The sequence below is a fragment of the Mchenga conophoros genome, linkage group LG20 (assembly GCF_057382185.1).
Source record: "Mchenga conophoros isolate Kocher_MC1m ecotype Shallow Benthic linkage group LG20, M_conophoros_male_GT1.1, whole genome shotgun sequence".
Lineage (NCBI taxonomy): Eukaryota > Metazoa > Chordata > Actinopteri > Cichliformes > Cichlidae > Mchenga > Mchenga conophoros.
The window spans coordinates 8,525,926-8,545,075 of NC_140545.1; the positions used below are offsets into that span (position 1 = coordinate 8,525,926).

A 19,150-nucleotide genomic window follows, 5' to 3' on the forward strand; every position below is an offset into this window, starting at 1 on the left:
AACCTTGGCCAAAATCTTGCGGCAAATGTGCCCCATACACATTTGTACACGCATGATTAAAAGAATGTACACAGTCTGTGCCTGGTAAGGTAAAACATGCCAGGACATCATGTGGCTCCACTGTGGTGGACTACACGTCAGCCTACCCTAACAAGCAAAAGATTCCCTTTTTTAACCTAAGGAGGAGACACAAATCTCTTGGGGGTTGTGTGAGGAAAGGTATCTATTGTAAAAACCAAACATGCAGTTACCCGCTGTGATGACTCACGATGAGGGAGCAGCTGAAAGTTGTGTTTACATATCAGGACATATTAAAAAAATATTCTGGTCCTAACCAGGGCTCAAATATAACCTCACATGAACAAAACTCAATTCATCAGCCCTGTACCATCATGCTTGATGAGGTGGTGTTTGTCCTGATATGCTGTGCTAACATTAGCTGCTTACTTAACATTTTACCTTCTCATTCATACATAGTCACTTCTTCCCCAAAAAATCAAGCCGTAATGCTAAACTCAAAGTTTCAAAAGTGGGAACGTGACATCATGGTGCCATGGCCTTCTTTCATATACAGTCTGTGGTTTTAGTTATTAATTGGGCACTTTAAATTAATAGCCCTACTGACTAAGAAGCATGTTTTTTTCTGAGTTGGTTCCAACCATGAAGTCATTTCCTTTCAGAGCTTTTTGCAGCAGGATAGTCAGATGGAAGATAAGAACATAGAAGAGAAAGAAAGACAGCAAAGCACAGCAGATGGGATTAAATGGAGAAGCAATGCTTTTAAAGAAGCGAGGTAGAGGGAGGATACAGGGAAGCCATAAATAAAAGGATCACTCTCCAAGATGGAGATGATATAATTTTAAAAAACAGCTTAAAGAAAAGTGGAGACACTATAAGAGGAAATCAGAGAATGATCCATCCTACTATATCTGATGGAAGCTGAAAGAAGAGACAAAAAAATAATAGAGAAGAAGAGAGGAAAGGAAATGACAGAATGTTTACTCAAGACTACTCACGTTAACGAGATGGAGAGGTGAAATCTCTGTCTGAGCCCCCGGAACATGACAAAGGACTTGGGTGGGAAGGACCGAGCGGTGACGGTGCAGTACGGTCGCTCATAGGCTCCTGCCGGGCACTCGCATCGGAAACCCCCACCCGAAAGCTCCCGGCACGTCCCTCCGTTACGACACACACCTGGCATGCACCTGCCCTGCCGGTGGTCAAACTCACAACGATCACCTGAAACAGAAAAAAACCCCACAATGTTAGTGTTAGCCAACCAAAGCGACCATAAAAGCCGTAAATCTCTCAGTAGTTAGTCTAACTTTCGCTCAAAGTTTCTGTATATATGCAGAAATATCAATGCAACAGATTCTGATAAAAATGAACACTCTTGGTATTTATGAACATTTCCACCATTGTTTTCTGCACCAATTTAAAAGGCTAACATCAAATAAACAAATAAATAAATAAATTCCCATCAGTATCCTGCCACTTTTGCCATTTCAAAGCGTGTTTCACAGGCAATTAATATTCACGGGATCTGACCTCACTGCTCCCATTGGCAGGTCTGTCAAAACACACAGGTGCTGTGCGACAAAACAATGTTCAGAGCAGCAGAGCACAACTGAAAAATCCACTAAACCTCCAGTGCAACAAATCCCTGATTAAAGTTGAAATAAAACACTTTAAATAATTTACCGATCTGAGCATGGTGGGGATAATGAGCGGGAAATATGCGCCACGGTTTAAGTTTTTTCAACATGCTGTAAGTATTACAGCAATATTTTGTGTGAATACAGCTTGTTTTATTCTCCCACAGTAAAATCAAAAATGCACTTCCTGTTCATTTATACTAAGCTGTTTTCTGTTTTCAGTTTACTCCCTTGCTTTACTCCCTCATGGTTTAAGTGAGAAAATGTTCAAAATTACTCATACAGACCGCACATAAAACACAAACTTTCAGATAGTTTTAGAATTTATGCATAGTCAGTGTGTTACAGTGAAGTTAGAGTCTGAGTTTGATTAAAGAGATTTGCTTCATAGTGCTGTATCATCACCTTTTAATGCATTCGCTGGAGACAGGGTGGGCTGTGTTTGTCTCATCAATGTTGACAGGTAGCTGTAATATTATTGGAAAAGCAGGAGAGTTTCTAGCAACACCACTTGAGTTTTTTTTAAAATCACCAATATTTTGACCTGACCTTTTAGAATTCGGGGGCTAAGCACTAAAGTAACAATGTCTTATATTCAATCTAACTCCAAAAGAGGCTGAAACATATAGTGAGACATGCGCAAACTCTCTACAACCCTGTAATGCCAAACATCAAAAATAAATTGCACAATGCATTTTTAGGCAATAAACTACTCAAATGTAGCAATAAACACCTCAGTTTAAAAACAAATGACTGGCAATCATTAGGCTTTACAGGGTTAAATAGGCAGATTTGGCACATGTTCGTAAACGCAAATATCTACTCAGCAACTCAGCGCATTTATGCATGTAGACTTGGTTCAAGACGACTTGTTGAAGCTCAAACTGAGCATCAGAACGGGGAAGAAAGTGAGTCTGGCGTGGTTGTTGGCTCCAGACTGGCTGTTCTGAGTATTTTAGAAACTGCTGATCTGCTGCAATTTTATATATCCTGTGGCAAAGCTCAAATCAACTGCGATGCTATCTAGTCAGTATGGAACAAAATATGTGTAATTTTCCAGCACCTTGTTGAGTCTATGCCATGAAGAATAATGGCAGTTCTGAAGGCAAAAGGAGATCCAACCCAGTCTTGGCAAAGTGTACCTAATAAAGTGGTTGGTAAGTGTATATCATTATGAATAATCAAAATAAATATTTCAGTGAGACCAGGGTGTGATTGGCTGAGGGAAATGCTCTTCCCACTCCTCCCACTCCGGTCTGCATGTTCCTGCCTCTGCTAAATTTTTTTTTACCCCCGCTGGGGAGGGAAGAGTGCTGTGACACATTAGTGTGCCAAGTCATTTCAGATATTTATTGACTCTCAAGGTCTGAAAGTCTGCTGGTGAACTCGGGAAAAACATGTTTTTTCTATTTTTTTTCCCATAAATTGCCTCCTGAGTAAGAAAATACAGGGCCTAATATACAGTAGAAACAACAATGATGCATAACAACAACATCACTGTACTGCAGCTAAACTTTACTGCTCTTCAGCATAAAATTACAGCTTTAAATTTTTTACTAAAGCAGCTAACAAGAGGCCTTGTGGTTAATGGTATCACACTTTTTCATTACATTAACTCAAACGTGTGGTGTATTCCTCTGGCTATCACGGGGTCCAGCATGTTAAGTGTGAGCCTGGTTAGGACTACTGCAGTGACTGCACAGAGGTAGTAGTGCAATAATAGGCTAAAATGATTGCAAACTGGCATTTTTAGTCAGCGCCTGTGGATATACCAAAATACTGTCTGAGAAGACGGCTTCTCTTCTACAGCCTCCAGAAGCCTGACTGAATTTTTCCATCACAGCAATCATCCAAAGCACACTGCCAAAGTCACACAAGAGTTTCTTAAGGAAGAAAAAAATATTAGCTGTCCAAGTATGTAACCTGACTTGAATACAAAAGAAACATTGGGGATATTATAAACTGAAATAAAAAAGGTTTCTGAAGAAAGAGTTTAGAAAAAGTAAATTACATGAAGTTCCTGTTTTAGGAACCCTCAGATTTTAATTCTGCAAAGGGGCACAGGCAATAATAAATACTTAAAGGGCATATAATTTAAATTAGGATAACATTGTACATTAAGCTCTGATCATCATCATATATGATTGACAGTGAAATGAATCAGAGAAACGTAGCTTTCACGCTCACCGCTGCTGGTTTGTGCAGGTTCATTACCCTCGGCACAGGACTTATATATATGTCGCCTGAGAAATGTCTCTCTACAGGTGGTACAATGAAGCTCATGAAAATTACCTTTCCTGTAAAGCAACAGGTCTTTTTCCCATGTTAAAAGTGTAAGTGGCAGTGGCAGATTTCCTTTCCTATCAAGCATTCAACCACATTCATCAAGCGCTTTCGATGTAAATCATTCCCTGATTAGCCGATGGGAACAGCAGGGTGCTGATTCCTGAGAAGCAGTAGTAAGAGTAACTGTTGCGCAGGAACTAACATTTACCATCACTCAAACAAACACAAACTGCATGTATTTTTTTTTTAAAAACAACAAAATTACAGCTGCAAGATTTCACCTGTCAACAATAAGACTCTGTATAACATTTGGAATTTATGATAGAAAAGGGGGTTGAGGAGGGCAGGGGGGATTTTCTGAATAACAAAAACAACATGAGCAAATCTACAGACGAGAATAAACAGATTTGGCTGCCAGTCAAAGAAGCTCCAGTCTAGAGTGTCTCAAGAGGCATAAACACCCACACAGCACACACACATACACACACACACACACAGAGGCACATATACAGTCAACCACATAAAAAGGTATGAAGGAATACGCTCTCTCTTTCATGGTTTTCACCTTTCCTGGAGCATATTTGGACACACACATTGTCTGACATTTAGCAGCTACACGCAAAAAACACCCACACCCAGTGGCCTCCACATCACCAGAGCAGACAGGGTTTGAAACTAGCCTTAAGATAGATGGCTCCTTGAGGACCAACTTTAGAACCTGGGGATGGCTTCAAACACACACACACACACACACACACACACACACACACACACACACACACACACACACACACAACCCCAGGAAGATACCAAATAAACAAAACGCATAACCAAACATATAAATAATAAATTCAATTCATTATTTTTAACACATAAACACACACACTCAATTTCATTTCCTTTCTTCGATTCTCTTTTTCTCTGTGTCACACGCACACACGGACACACACACACACAAACGTGCAAACACACATGGATCATTGCTCCTGCCCTCGAGGCTGTCGGGTTTTATCGTGTAACTGTCTCTGTTGGCACTATGTTTGTACTGCGTTTAGTTTGTGCCAGCATACCCACTGGCAGACTTCTCACATCTTAGCATTATCGCACACACACAACTAAAAACACAACAACAATAAATCATGCGTGTGTAAGTCAATAAACATCCTCACCTTTCAGCAGATACAAATAATATCTGACACACATCACGCACAAACACACAGGAATTTGAGGGTGAGTCATGACCACACACACAAATGCACTGCCAGTCAGAGACACAAAGACAGGAGAAGCTGTAAAAGTCAGTCAGACTCGATACACACTGATACTGACTACGTGTGACGCACACCACATAAACTGAATGACAAACTCTATAACAAAGGAACAGTGATTAAGCATTTTAAGCTCGCAAAAGAATTAGTGATATAATTTGCTAAATATGTCACCTCTCCCCTGCCATTAGTCCTTTCCTCCGCCTCTCCAGCATCCACCTGTCCTCCACTGCATGCACTTTTTCGCCTTGACTTCAAATCCAAACGATAACGTCCCTATCAGTCATTTTAACATCTTTTTCATTTCATCCAACCCGTTTTCCCACAACACCTTCCCCCATGTGCCACCAGGCAGCCGATATCTGCTGGTTTTGGCTGACAAACATACTCTCTCACACACTATCAAATCAGCCTGAGGATGGACACACACACACACACACACACACACAGACACACACACACACACACACACACACACACACACACACACACACACACACACACACACACAGAGTGAGATGCCCAGTCAAACACCCAGCCCATTTTACAACAGCCCAAGGACATTCAAATTATCACGTGTCTGCCCTTGTTTAAGCTTCTCTCATCCTCTCTCCGATTTCACGTGAAACGTATACTTCAATGTAAGCGCACACAACAGGGAACCAATTAAACTGAGACACCCCACAGACACACAACACAACACACACTCACTAACGCAGCACCATTTCCCTGCTTTTGTGTGTTGCACCCACTCACCCGTACAGACCCTCTCATTAATATTAAAATAAATAAATAGACATTAATGCTCATGAATTATGCAGGCAGTGAGACTTATAGACACCTGCAAACACACACACACACAACACAGGCACATGCTGATTCGTTATGCACACCAAGCTGACTAACTGAAAGTAAAAGTGACGGAAGACTGACGAGAAAATAAAAACAACCTTTGGACACATTTTTACAGTACCAAAAGTAACACACACATACACACACACTGGAATTACAAGAAGTAAAGCAGAGCAGATGTGATCTCAGACTGACTCAACAATGGTCTTTTGACCACGCACGCACACACACACACACACAGAAGGCAGGACAGAGAGTTTGTAATTCCTCATTTGGCTCTGCGATTTAACTCACACAAAGACAGAAAGGTCAAGCGATTGCTAAAAACGTGGGTGTCCGATAGCAAGATAGCACTTAAAATTCCCCACAAACACTTTGCGAACATGGACAGATGGTTTTTAATGAGCAGACAAGAATGGAAATGCACACGCCCACACAAATAAGACACTGCTACCTTAATACATACACCCAGCCAAACAAAGAATCACACACAGACAAAACTCTGCATCATGAAAATATCCCACTACTAAAAAGTAACAAGTGCATTTCCTGCTTTGTTATTTACATTTTAAGAAGGTAATACACGCCAACCCGCTGCAGCTGCACCGAGCAGGGATGCAACTCTTTCTTCTTCTTTTTTAAATTAATAACATGACAAGAAAACAGAGGTCAAAGTGAAAGCTTGAAAATTACATGTACAATGAAATGAATCAGAGAAACGCAGCAAATCTTCATGTTTTAGAAGTTAGAATCACAGGGACGGGTTTTAATAGGATCCTTTTGCACAATGTGTAATTTCACTTTTGATAGTTAGGCCCATTTTTCTATTTTATCTTCTAAATAGACACACTTTTTTATATCTTATTGTATTTTTTAAAAGTCCATTTCTGCCATTTACTCACAAACAAACCAGCTCAAAACAATTCAGAGAAAAAAATATTCAAGTCTGAAAACTTCAGTCTGAGCTTCCACGCTCCCTTTGTTGTTTGAGATCGAGCACTATTTTCAATCACCTCGTTGTTTCCTCCCCTCCCTGCATCCTCTCCTCACCCTTTGTTTCTTCCTTCCTTTTTCTAACTTCCACCTTATATCTCTATATATAAAACACCCCACGCTTTGCTCTTCCTTTCTCCTTCCTCCCTTCATCTTATACCATCTTCTTTTTTTCCTCTCCCCCCTCTATGCCAGGCTTAATGCATTCACACCACCCCTTCATTCATTCAGATGTTTTATTCATCAAAGCCAGTATTCTTCAACCACCGCCGGCATCTTAGTTCGCTCCGCCCAATCGCCCACCCCATAACCCTCCTCCTCCACCTCAACACATGGTGCATCCCTCGAGGCCAGCGTGCTCCCAGTTGTCTCCCCCTTCTTCTTCCTCTTGTATCACCTCTATAGGTCTTGCTTGTGCTCCTTTATTTTTGGTGTTTATTTACCTATAGTGTACAACCCACAGGAAAAATTCCTCATTTAGTAAAATATATGATCCAATTTGTGATGTTTTACATGAATCTGACATTAAACAGCAATAGCTTCCATTAAGCTGATACTCTTTATGAATTATCTTACAAGCTGTATTTTAAATAATAACTCAATAGTGATGGATTCTTAGAAAAAAAACTTTTTCATGTATAAGAAGTAATGGATTTTATCATGATGTGTTTACTTGGAATAAACTGACAAAAGGTCATGTAGCTGCCATGAGGAAAAAAAAGCAAACAACACCACATATAGAAAGCTTTACACTGCACAGAGACACAAAACTGAAAGACTATTATTACAGTTTTAAACTTGATAAAAGGGGCCAAACCTAATAGGCAAGCCAGGACTCACTGATGGAAGTACGGGCTCCAGCCTATATTACCGAGCGTATTATTTTTCAGTTCCCACCCTTATTTGTGGGGTCTGAAAGAAGAAATTCTAAAATCTTTTTCTTTATTAGTTTCATTTATATCACAAGAAATTAAACCATTTTTAAAAAAAACAACTCATATGGCAAAAAGAAAGGGTGTAGGTTAAAGCTACAGCTTAAATAAAAATCAATAAGTAAGTCAATGGCTGTCAATAGACGCTGCTGAGACCTTAAACTGGAAATCAAAGCTTGGATGGGAATCAGGATGACATCATCAGGTGACTTCAGCCCGCTGATAGTCCATCATTCTTCCGAGATGTGTCATCTAAAGGAACGCCTTTATCATAACATCTTATTTGTTCGATTATTCACCGCATTTCATGCAGCTCAAGATTTGTTTGTGTGATATCGCTGCAGCGTGTGCCTCTGCTGAGAAGAGTGCTCCACCAATTTAACACTGCAGGCTCACAATAGATGAGGGAGATATCGTCCGCTTCTTGGGAAAAGGAAAGAAAAATTGGTCCCTATATTACCCAGAATTCAACTCCACCAGCTGCACTTCTAATGTAGCCTCGAGCCGTTAGCCTCAAGCTGAGATGAAAATCAGTCTTCTGCGCTTATTTCTTGAACTTAACTCCACACACACTGATTTTTGGGCTGGATTTCGTCCTCAGCCCTTCAAAAAACAGCCATTCAACACATTTGGTTTGATTTGTGAAAACATTTTGTTTGTTCCTTACTTAACAACTTCGATTTGCACTTTTTATACTTCCTCCCTCTCCCATATTTTCTCTCCTCCTCTTCAGTCTCTAAATTTCTCTTTTTTCCTTTGTTCAGGCACTTTTTTTCTTCATGCTTTTGTATTTCTCTTCCTCTGCCCTATATTGTTTATTAATTTACTTGGTATTGACTTATTTCTGTTTCTTGTGAGCTGTATTTCCCTCCCATACACATGTATTCCCTTTCAAAGCTTTTTTTTTAAAGAAAATTTTAACTCTTGAGCATTTGTCCTCTTTTGTTTGCTCCCCTTTTTCCTTCACGTGTTCGGTCTTTTTCAGTGTTCCCATTTCAACTTTCATCTGCTGCCATCTCTGTCACAACTCTCTCTTGTCCCTCTGTTTCTTCCTTTTTCATTAGATCAGATGACGGACATTGATAACAATCACTTCCCACATTGATTTTTGATTCTCTTTAACCTTCTCTCTTCAGCCTCTAGGCTTTTTCTTGCTTATTCTTCTGTTCGCCCTCTTTTTCATTTTCTATTCCTCCATTTTATTGCGCCATACATAATTTCTACGACTCTGCACCCTCCCGTCCTCATCTGAATGAGTTTAAATAACCATCAAAATATCACTGTGTAAACAGAAACTGTAACTTTTGTTATGACTGCCGCACAGATGAGTTATTTTATGAATTAATGTAGTAGTTATTAGGGATGCATAGAGTGATTTTGACTGCTTTGTGTAACATCAGTTTTTTTAGTCCTTATTTCTATGATCCACTTTTAAAACACTTTCAGAAAGCTAAAGCTGAGAGAGTAATTACTAAAAAACAAATAGATAATTAATGTATTCAAATCCATCCATCCATTCTTTTCTGCTTATCCTTTTCAGGGTAACAGGGGGGCTGGAGCCTATCCCAGCTGTCTTAGGGTTAGAGGCAGGGTACACCCTGGACAGGTCGCTAGTCTGTCACAGGGCTAACACACAGACACAGACAACCATTCACACGGGCAATTCAGAATTTTTCAATTGACCTGTCCCCACTAACTGCATGTCTTTGGACTGTGGGAGGAAGCCAGAGTATCCGAAAAGAAGCCACACGGGGAAAACGTGCAAACTCCACACAGAAAGACCCCGGCCTGATCGTGGAATTGAACTCAGGACCTTCTTGCTGTGAGGCAACAGTGCTAACCACCGTGCTGCCCAAATAAGTCATATTTCACAAAGTTATATATTTCCGAACATAAATAAATGTAGTACTGTAAAGTAGAACTTGAACAATTATGTTTATTTTCCTCTTTTTTATAGCTGCACTAGGTGTTAAATGAAACAATCAAATTGTGAACTGCAGACTTTCAACATGAATTCATTGGTTTTAACATGGTATTGTATTAACAGTTTAAGAATTACAGTCATTTCTATATACAAACCCCAATTTCCAGGGCTCAAAAGCAACTGGACAAATTATCACAATTTTTAATATGCCATAACAACTATTTGTATATTAAAGTAAATGTTATAGCTGCAGCTATATTTGAAATTGTTTTAGGCACTTTATTTTGTGAGGTAAAGAACCTGCAAAAATATAAGATTTATACAAGATTAAATTTAGCTTTAACCTAAATCAGTTTCATGTAGTGAAGTAGAAAATGTTCAGTGTACCTAATGGTGAGACTGATTCATTAAACCACATAATTGCTTCTAGACTTTTGCATGGACCACTGAAGTGAAGGTCTGTGATGTAAAGAAACTGACGGTACAAACAGATCAGGCAACAAACTCAGAGGATCCTAAAAATACCAGCGCTATACACACTCGCTTTACAGAGTAAGCAAACGCCCGAATCACCAAACATGATTTTGAATTACAGCTGTCAACCATGCATTTATGGGTACATGAAGAAATCCCAACTATTTATATACATGTATAAAACCAGAGAGGAACCAAGATATGTGAACTTCCTCCTCTTACCTCCTGCTCCCCAACTTATCTTCCTAAAACTAATTTAGCCTCCTTTTTCCTTCCTCTCACACTGTTTAATGCATTTAGCCTAGTCGATTCCACATATCACATCCCCTGCAGTGTGTTTTTTTTTCTCCATTTAATGCACATATTTCCATTACACCTACTCTATTATGTTATGTATTTATATGTTTCTATTTCCTTTATTTCCTCCCGTGCTATCTGTGCTCTTTCCTGAAACCAACTTGTCTTATTGCTCTGGCAAACACTTTATTCTTTGTTACCTCTGACTTACACACACACACACACACACACACACACACACACACACACACACACACACACACACACACACACACACACACACTCACACTTTTATTCTATTAATGACCTCTAAAACACATGTGACTCTCTGAATAATCTATCTTATGCCATTATCTCCCTCTCCTGCACTCTCACCCATCCGGCCTGGTTTTATCTTCCCCACAAAACTCAAATCTATCTTCTCCCACATACTCTCCCAGTTTTTTCCTCAAATATTGTCTTTGTCTTATCGTTAAAGCTCCTCGTCTTTGACGCTTAATTCGTTTTCCTTGTCAGGTCTGACGTCGCGTCTTATCTTTTTAAAACTAATTTAGTTTTCATTTGGATTGCTTTTTAGTTGTCTGTGCTAACTTTGAGTCTCTTCTGTCTTTGGGAGTATAGTGAGTTAGGTGAATATCTTTTCTGCTTTACTTAAATGTTCCCCTCAGAAAATAATCCACAGATTGTTGGTTTAAAATTCACACCAGACTTTTGATCAAATTTTAATTTGTGTACTGTTTTTGTGAGCTCTATTGTTAATTCAGTTTGCATTCTGGTTAGATTAGGTCTTCTTCACCAAACCCTCTTTTTGCTCTTTCTCCCCCAGCATATGTGATACAGTAAGCAGGTATATAGGACAGTAGAACGCCAGCTGTTCAGGAGGCCAGTCATACAGCTGTTTTTAGTGCTCTTGCCATCCTTCAGTTTGAAATGTATTTCCTAGAGGATAGAAACTGTTCAAACTGTTCACATAAACAGCAACAAAGGTCCATCTTGGTGTCTAAAACTGATATTGAATTTGAAGCTGAGAAATATGTTTAACTAGGGAGAAACAAAGGCAGACGACCTTACACTAAATCAGAAAACTAAAGCAGTGCCATCATTGATGTAAATGTTTATATTGTTTTCACTTTCATGTTTAAAACAAAATACAGCTTTAAAATATTTTTATAATGTAATGAGTAGTTTACTATTTCATTTGAAATTCTAGTATTGGAACAGCATTTATACCGGTGTATAAAAGTGGTTAATTAAGTTAAGTAAGATAAGTAAGTGTCAATTAACGGTGTGATTAAAACCAAGAAACCAAATAAGTAGAGTGGTCACTATGAGCAAAGATAATTAATGCACATTGTTAATGTTCTTGAGCCTCAAAATGTGCAACATTACAGATTCTTTCTCTTTGTATGAAGCGCTCTGTCAAAGTGATTTAAGGAGAATTACTGATTTCCTTTCAATGATACAGCAGGATAGATGTGCACCATGCACGCCTGCTCTAAAGGTTACTGCTACAAAAAACTGCAACTTCACTTCTCAAATTTTCTTTCTCCTGCTTGAGGTGTTCCATATTCATTATTTGCTTTAGTTCATATCTGTTCTATATATCCTCTATATTTTCCAGTTTGTCTCACACACATTAATTTCATGCACTCTTCTTCTGCATTAAATGCTCAACTCTTCATTTCATTCCCCAAACTAATTCCCTCCCTCTTCATTCTCCCTTTCTTTATTCTCTCTCTTTTCTAATTCAAACTAAATTAGTCTCATAGCCTGAACTTCAGTCTTGCTGCAACCCATTCTTTCTTAGTCACTCACTCCTCATCCCATTTCTTTTTCTCTCTAAACCTTCTCCACTTCCTACAAAAAGCTAAAACTTCCATATATATTTAGATTATTCTTCACAAGCTTAAACATTGCCTATTTGTTCTTAGTGTGTGCTCTGGTTTCCATCTCTGCCTACTGGATTGAATTTCTCCGTGTAACATGCATATCTTCTTTATCGCACCCAAAACTAATCTCTCCTCTGCCTACTGTATCACCTACCCTCCTCTTCTGTTTCTCAGATTTCCTCTATCTAACATACAAACTGCTTCCCCACAACCAAGAGATTAAATTTCTACTTAAGCCATCTCTTCCCATTTTATCTTTTCACAAATTTTTTTAGTCTGCAGCCATGCCAATTTCTCTCTTTTTGTCATCTTCTCTTTGCATGTCCCAGCTCTCCGAGGTGTAGTATATCTTACTAAATCTGCATAATGTGCATCTGTCTTTATCGCTTCTGAGTCTTTTCTTTCACTTTGTAAGGAGGATCAGATATCCGCTCTTTTAGTCAGCTGTTATCTCTGCCTTTAAGGTGTACTGGGAACTTGTCTTTGTACCGCTGAGGTCTTTTTCCTGTTTTCAGGGTTAATGACTGTTGCACATCCCTGTCAGCACTGTAAGCTTAGCATGTTTTTCAAAGAAATGAATGCTCGCGGCAAGAAATATTACATTTTTTATGAATAGAAAAACAGAGCTTCAGCTGAGTTTTGTACAAGTAAAGGTAAGAACTATAATTTCCTTGCTATATATGTCACCTTGGGAAAAGTGATTAGAGAAGTAAAAGCTTTAAAAAAGCATTCAATTACTTCAGTTAGTGGCAATGCGTCTGTTTTTTTCTACTTTTTATCACCACAACCTGCATCTCTTCATGCTCAGATGGTAGTCTTTTTTAAGAGCACCATTTAATACTATAAAGGGTAAAAGAAATAATGTAATTCAATAAATAAATAAATAGAACAACAGACACACACAATTCAGTCTGTGGAGCATGCAGTTTGAATTTAAAGCTTAAATGTATTGGATTCCCCAGACAGACATCTGAGTGGATGGCAGGTACAAAGAAGCTTACCCATTTGCTAGTAAGGTGAAAATTTTTCTATTCCCACTTTAAACTCATTTTACAAAAGTTCACAGAAAAGTTTGCTAAAGCTCAAATTAGAAGGTCTTTGATATCTGCAGAAGGCTGATGGGAAATAGTTTTGAGAGGTATGAATCAGAGTGTAGCATTTTAAATGCTAATGCTAGTTGGTAAAAATGTGGGGCGCTTCTCTTAAAACACAAATTTATTCAGAAGGCTCCGTTAATGAGTCACCAGCAAACAGATAAACGCTGCAAAAGCACAGATGGATCATCTGTGGTGTGAGAGAGAAAAAGATACAAAGTATCACAATTCATGTAATACTACAGATACATATTTGGTTGCTATTAGCCGTTTACTGTTAGCTTATTACTTTTGCAGCTGTTCCGTCACATTATTGGCTCCCCAAAGACAGTTTGGTTATCTTTTATTCTACTTTTATTTTGTTTTGTGCGTTTTTGCAGCTTTTTTCTGTTTGCTGGTGTTTTCTTGAATTGAAATGGATTTGACCTCTGAGGGCCACTGTAAATGATGATGGCAGACAGCTAAACAATCTTGCCTAAACCTGAAATTGACCTGTGAATGTTTCCCCTTCCTTTGGCTTGGCAGGCACTGTTATAGATGTGCAAAGATTTGTTTGTCAACCCCAAAAATTTGATTAAAAAAGAAAGAAATTAGACATTTTTTCTATGTAGTTAGAAGGTGTGTGACCTTTATTTAATTTCAATGCAGTGTGGTTACAGCACTGCAGTAATTTGCCGTTGTGCTGGTTTCTCCTTTAGTTTGTTTCCTCAAGGTCACCATGCATGTGCTCGGTGGAGGGGCAAAGTGGTGCACGCAGCGAAGTAGCATTGGCAAGACTGGGACAAGAGACTATAAATCTAAGTTCATTGATACTTTTCCACAAAGAATTTTAACATGTAACAGTAAGAAAAGAAAATAGGTGGTAAAACTGGGTTGAAAGGGTCGTGTTACAGGACAAACTTGGGTGCAGGAGATTCACTAGTTTTATTAGATATACCTGAAGATCCTCTGTGAAAAAGGCCAATCAGCAAAGTCCAAACAAAATCCTGTTTTTAATCTAAAATTCTTTAATCCTTGACTCTAACCCACTGGGTTTAACATATAAGGTGTCATGGTTTCATTTAAAACCCCGGGCTAACCCTGGGGATTCAGTACTCAGCTGAATAGTACGACCCCTGCTGATGCAGTATCTTAGTGCTGTAGATCTGGAGTTGACACCACAAAGGTAGTGTGAACCTTTTTACACAGCTTGGGTAAAAAGCAGCGGTAACCCGCCTTTAAAATGTCAAGTATGACTTATCCCGAGGTTAAATGTGGAGTTTAGAGAAAGGTTAGCCTGAGGTTACACGTACTATGAAAACCTCATTGGTGAAGGAGGCGAAGATGCTCAATCATGATAAAGATGCAGCTTATGCGCTTTGTGATGGGCATACTGTGCTCCACCTACCCTGAAGAAACAGCACAGTGCTTCAGAGATCACACCTGACTCAGATCTTTTGAGTTTCTCCCTCAATGGAAACAGAAAGTTTTCCGACTCGGTCAAAACCTCAGGCCTACCTCCTGCCTGTGTGAGCAATCCACAGATATTCAGGGAACCCAATTCAAAGCTGCAAAGGAGCATATGGGGGGATGGATAATGGCAGGATGGAAAAATGAGCAGCAGCACAAACTTAGTCAGGAGATATCTGGAGAGTTTGGGAATCAATTCGTCCCTGTTTAGTTGTTGTATTCCTTCTTTTCCTCTTCCCAATAGCTCCGGGGTATTGTCAAGACACTGTAACACCCGACGCCTACGCAGGAAAAGCACAACAATGACTGCCCAGAATCCATCTGATTTCCTTCACTCCCTCTTTCACCGCTCTATCCCACTCTCTCATAGATGCCTCTCCATTTTTTCCCCCTATAGCTCCTCGTCCGTGTTATTCTCATCCATCTCCCTAATTTTTCACTATGCTGCCATAGCCGTCTCCCCTCCTTCTTTTCCTTCATCTTTTACGCTCTGCTGTCTTCTTTGCTATCCAATCTTTTACACTTTGTGTCATTTCTCTCTGTCCACCCTGTGCCCCCTCACTTAAATGTGTTTTCTGCCCCTGTGGACGCTGTAAGCATGGATCACATACTGTCAGAAATTTCTATTTCCATTTCAATTACCAATTTCTTTCTGGTATCATCTGCAATCCAGTGATCTATAAAAAAAATTATTTTCTCTTCCTCATGCTTTTAATACCTCTCCTTCTTCTTCAAGTTCCTTTTATCCATCTTTTACAAATTTCTCTCCACTTCTTAAACTTTCTCGCCTCTCCATCTCTCTTTCCCTTTTCTCATCATACTCCACTTTTTGTCTCCCTCCCACTCGCTCTACGTCTCTTTCTACCTCCGTTTCTCCTTTGCTCATTTCCTATCTCTCTCCTCATCTCTTTTTCTTTTTTTCTTGTCTGCCTCGGTGGGAGTTCGGAAAACACTCTGTCTCTCTCATGAAAGAAAAGTGTTGCTTCACTCCCCCAGCTCTCTTTTGATTCGAAATAAAAGGCAATGTGAAATATCCCCCAGACACACACGCTGACATTCATAGCTTCTACCCTCTCCCACATCCACTCAATAGCAGAAGCAATGCAGCAGTATGAAGGGAAGGGAAAAATCTGAGTCGTGTTGAAATAAGTCCAGTGTATTGGAAAGGTAAGCACTGTGTATGTGTGTTAGAGTGTGTATGAAAAGGCAACAGATTAAAAAACGGTAAGCGTGGCAGTGGCGTTAGCGTGCATGTGCATATGTGTGTGTTTGTGTGTGTGAATACAAAAGACTAAGTAACAGGTAGAGGGCTGAGGAGGAGAAAGCTCTCCCAGGAGGCAGAGTGTGTGTTTTCATGTTGTTCAGCTCAACATGACAAAAGAGTGAAAACGGCACAGATCAAAACGGAAGTCAGTGTGGGACATGAACAAAGACGCACACAGTCAGTTTTAGTTTTCAGAGCGCAGCATTAAAGGCTAGAATCAGACACAAACAGACAAACACACAAAGACACACTCCACTGCAGTTTTTTCTTTTGAAAATACACCTCTCTTCTTATCTGTGGCCACTGCATTCAAACCAATGACAGGCAGATAAAACAATTTGAACACACAAATGCTGCCTCCAGCCTATCTTTACAGCATGTGTATAATATATATATATATATATATATATATATATATATATATATATATATATATATATATATATATATATATAATATATATATATATATATATGCATTTTAATCATTGTATTATTATGTGTATTCATAATGACCCAACTTTAAAAAATCAAAGCATTTCATTTGAAGGTTTGAAACTTTCGAAAGATCACTGTGACTTTGTGAATACTACGGAACAAAAAGATCAGTTGATGAGTTTCTAAACTTGTAGCTTTTCCCTGAGGATTGGTTTGCTTTCACATATAGAAAAATCCAAATGAACTGTAAGTGAACCAAAATGCATCACTAAAAGCCATGTGAGAATATTCAGTTTGCTTATTGACCAGATGTGTTTGGGGGGAGAGCAACAAGAGTAAAAAGAGGAAGAAGATGCTGTGAAGATGCTTCTGGACGATTGGACAACAGAGAATTTACTTCATTTCACAGCTAGCTGCTAATCTTTGCACATCTATAGTACCTTGCTGCATAACAGAAGGTAGCGCTGTGTGGTAGCCAGAGGTAGGATCCAAAGGCAGGACTCGGGAACAAAGGGGTAACTAAAAGAGGCAGCTTTATTTACTGTAACTACCAGACACTAAAGAAATACAATAGTACAAAACTCCAAAAACGAGAAACTAGGAACTTGGAATGAGGAACAAATGACAGACACCACTGAACACATGGAAACACACAGCAAACTATGATGAGACATCGAAGAACAGAGAAAAACTGAAGACTTAACTACACACACAGGATAACGAGAGGGTGGACCACAGGTGTACACAGCTGTAACTAATTACTCACTAACAAGACAGAGCAAGCAAAACTCAACTCTATGCACACAGAACGAGAGACTATCAAAATAAAACAGGAAATACTGCACACATAATTCAAAATTAAAGAAGATACAGTAATAAGAAAGTCATAAATAGCTGACTTTCCTTAACATAGACTGTTTCTTCATCACTTCACTAAGAGTAAACTTAGAGGCTGGAGCCAATACAAATTTTACAATTTAAAATCATTGCTAACAAGTTTGAGTGTGGGAGGAAACTTGGAGTACCTCATGGAAATCTATGCAGGCACAATGGGAACATACAAACAGTAATTTGCAGTAGAATTTTCCACTTTTAAGCAGATGAAAGTGCTTCTTTTTAAGCGTTGTAAGCTTTTTAAGCAGTCTGGTTTTTGTATCATAACCAAGCATATGAAAGCTTTCCTCTAAGGATTTCCCTCAAAGCTTGATCTAGAAGAACTGCTAATAAGACCTGCACTCATTTTCCAAGCACATCTTCATTAAAGCAGACTCACTACTGGAAATGTCAATTAGTTGAAAAAAAGGACTAGGACTAAGCTGGTTAGATATAAATCAGTTCTATTAAATTTAACTGACAAGGCAAGAATGACTCAGCCTTATATTAAACCTGGTTTATTCTACAGTTTCTTGAAACAAACTGTTTATCATCAGTATGAATATATCACATTGTTCGTCAGACAAAAACAGACTTTTCCACAAAACACTTTCAAACAGCACACGCACACACTCCCTCGCTACTCACCGGTGTAGTCTTCGCGGCAGATACAGGTGTACCCTCCCTCTCTGCGGGCACACACCCCTCCGTTCAGACAGGGGTTGGAGTAGCACAGGTTGATCTCTGTCTCACAGTAATCACCCGTGAATCCCACTGGGCAGCGGCAGCGTAGTCCTGCGATGGGGTGGATGGGCCGGAACAAGATGGAGGGTGAGGAGATGAAGGGGGCAGAGCTGTTGAAACGCAGCACTGAGATGCACTTCATGTAGTTCTGGCAAGGCTCCCGCAAGCACACGTTGTCATCAAACGGGAGGACCTGGAGCAATAGAAGAGGAAACATATACAGTGTAGTGTGAGGAATATTCTCAATTTAGACTTTCAAGCGTCCTCACTCAGGGCTTCTTTTATCACTCATAATAAAGTTACTTTTTAATATTTATAAGCGGTGAAATCGTTCTTGTTTTTGTGTTCCAGTGATCTATTTCAGCAATGGTGGAAAAAGTCTTCAGATCTTCAAAGTAAAAGCATCACTATAACAATCCAACTAAACTAAAAGTACATTAGATATTAACAGCACCTAGTACTGAAGTTAATTAAGTAAAAATCTCATTTTTAACAATGACATAAAGATACAGTTTAATGAATTTGTAACATGTTATGATGAAGTGAAGAAAGATGCCAAAACAGTTTCTTATACTTAATTTGTATCATTTGGGCAAACGAGGAAATACATAAATTGAAAAAACAATATAAAAACAAATTAAGCAACCATCAGTATCTGCTACTGGTTGAATTTGTATTTTAAAAACCTTTACTGGTAGAAATAATAACATGAAAGAAAA

The 19,150-nt window shown here is 39.0% G+C and overlaps 1 protein-coding gene across 3 annotated transcripts in view; it reads right to left on the reverse strand.

Moving 5' to 3' along the window:
• celsr3 (cadherin, EGF LAG seven-pass G-type receptor 3) overlaps window positions 1-19,150 on the reverse strand; it is a 119,958-nt gene that overhangs the window by 69,882 nt on the left and 30,926 nt on the right. For all 3 annotated transcript variants that reach the window (XM_085259583.1, XM_085259584.1, XM_085259582.1), the window contains exons 3-4: window positions 18,336-18,624; window positions 1,017-1,239 (exon numbers count right to left, since the gene is read on the reverse strand). In XM_085259583.1, coding sequence (XP_085115709.1) covers window positions 1,017-1,239; window positions 18,336-18,624 — 512 coding nt within the window. The remainder of the gene's footprint in view (window positions 1-1,016; window positions 1,240-18,335; window positions 18,625-19,150) is intronic.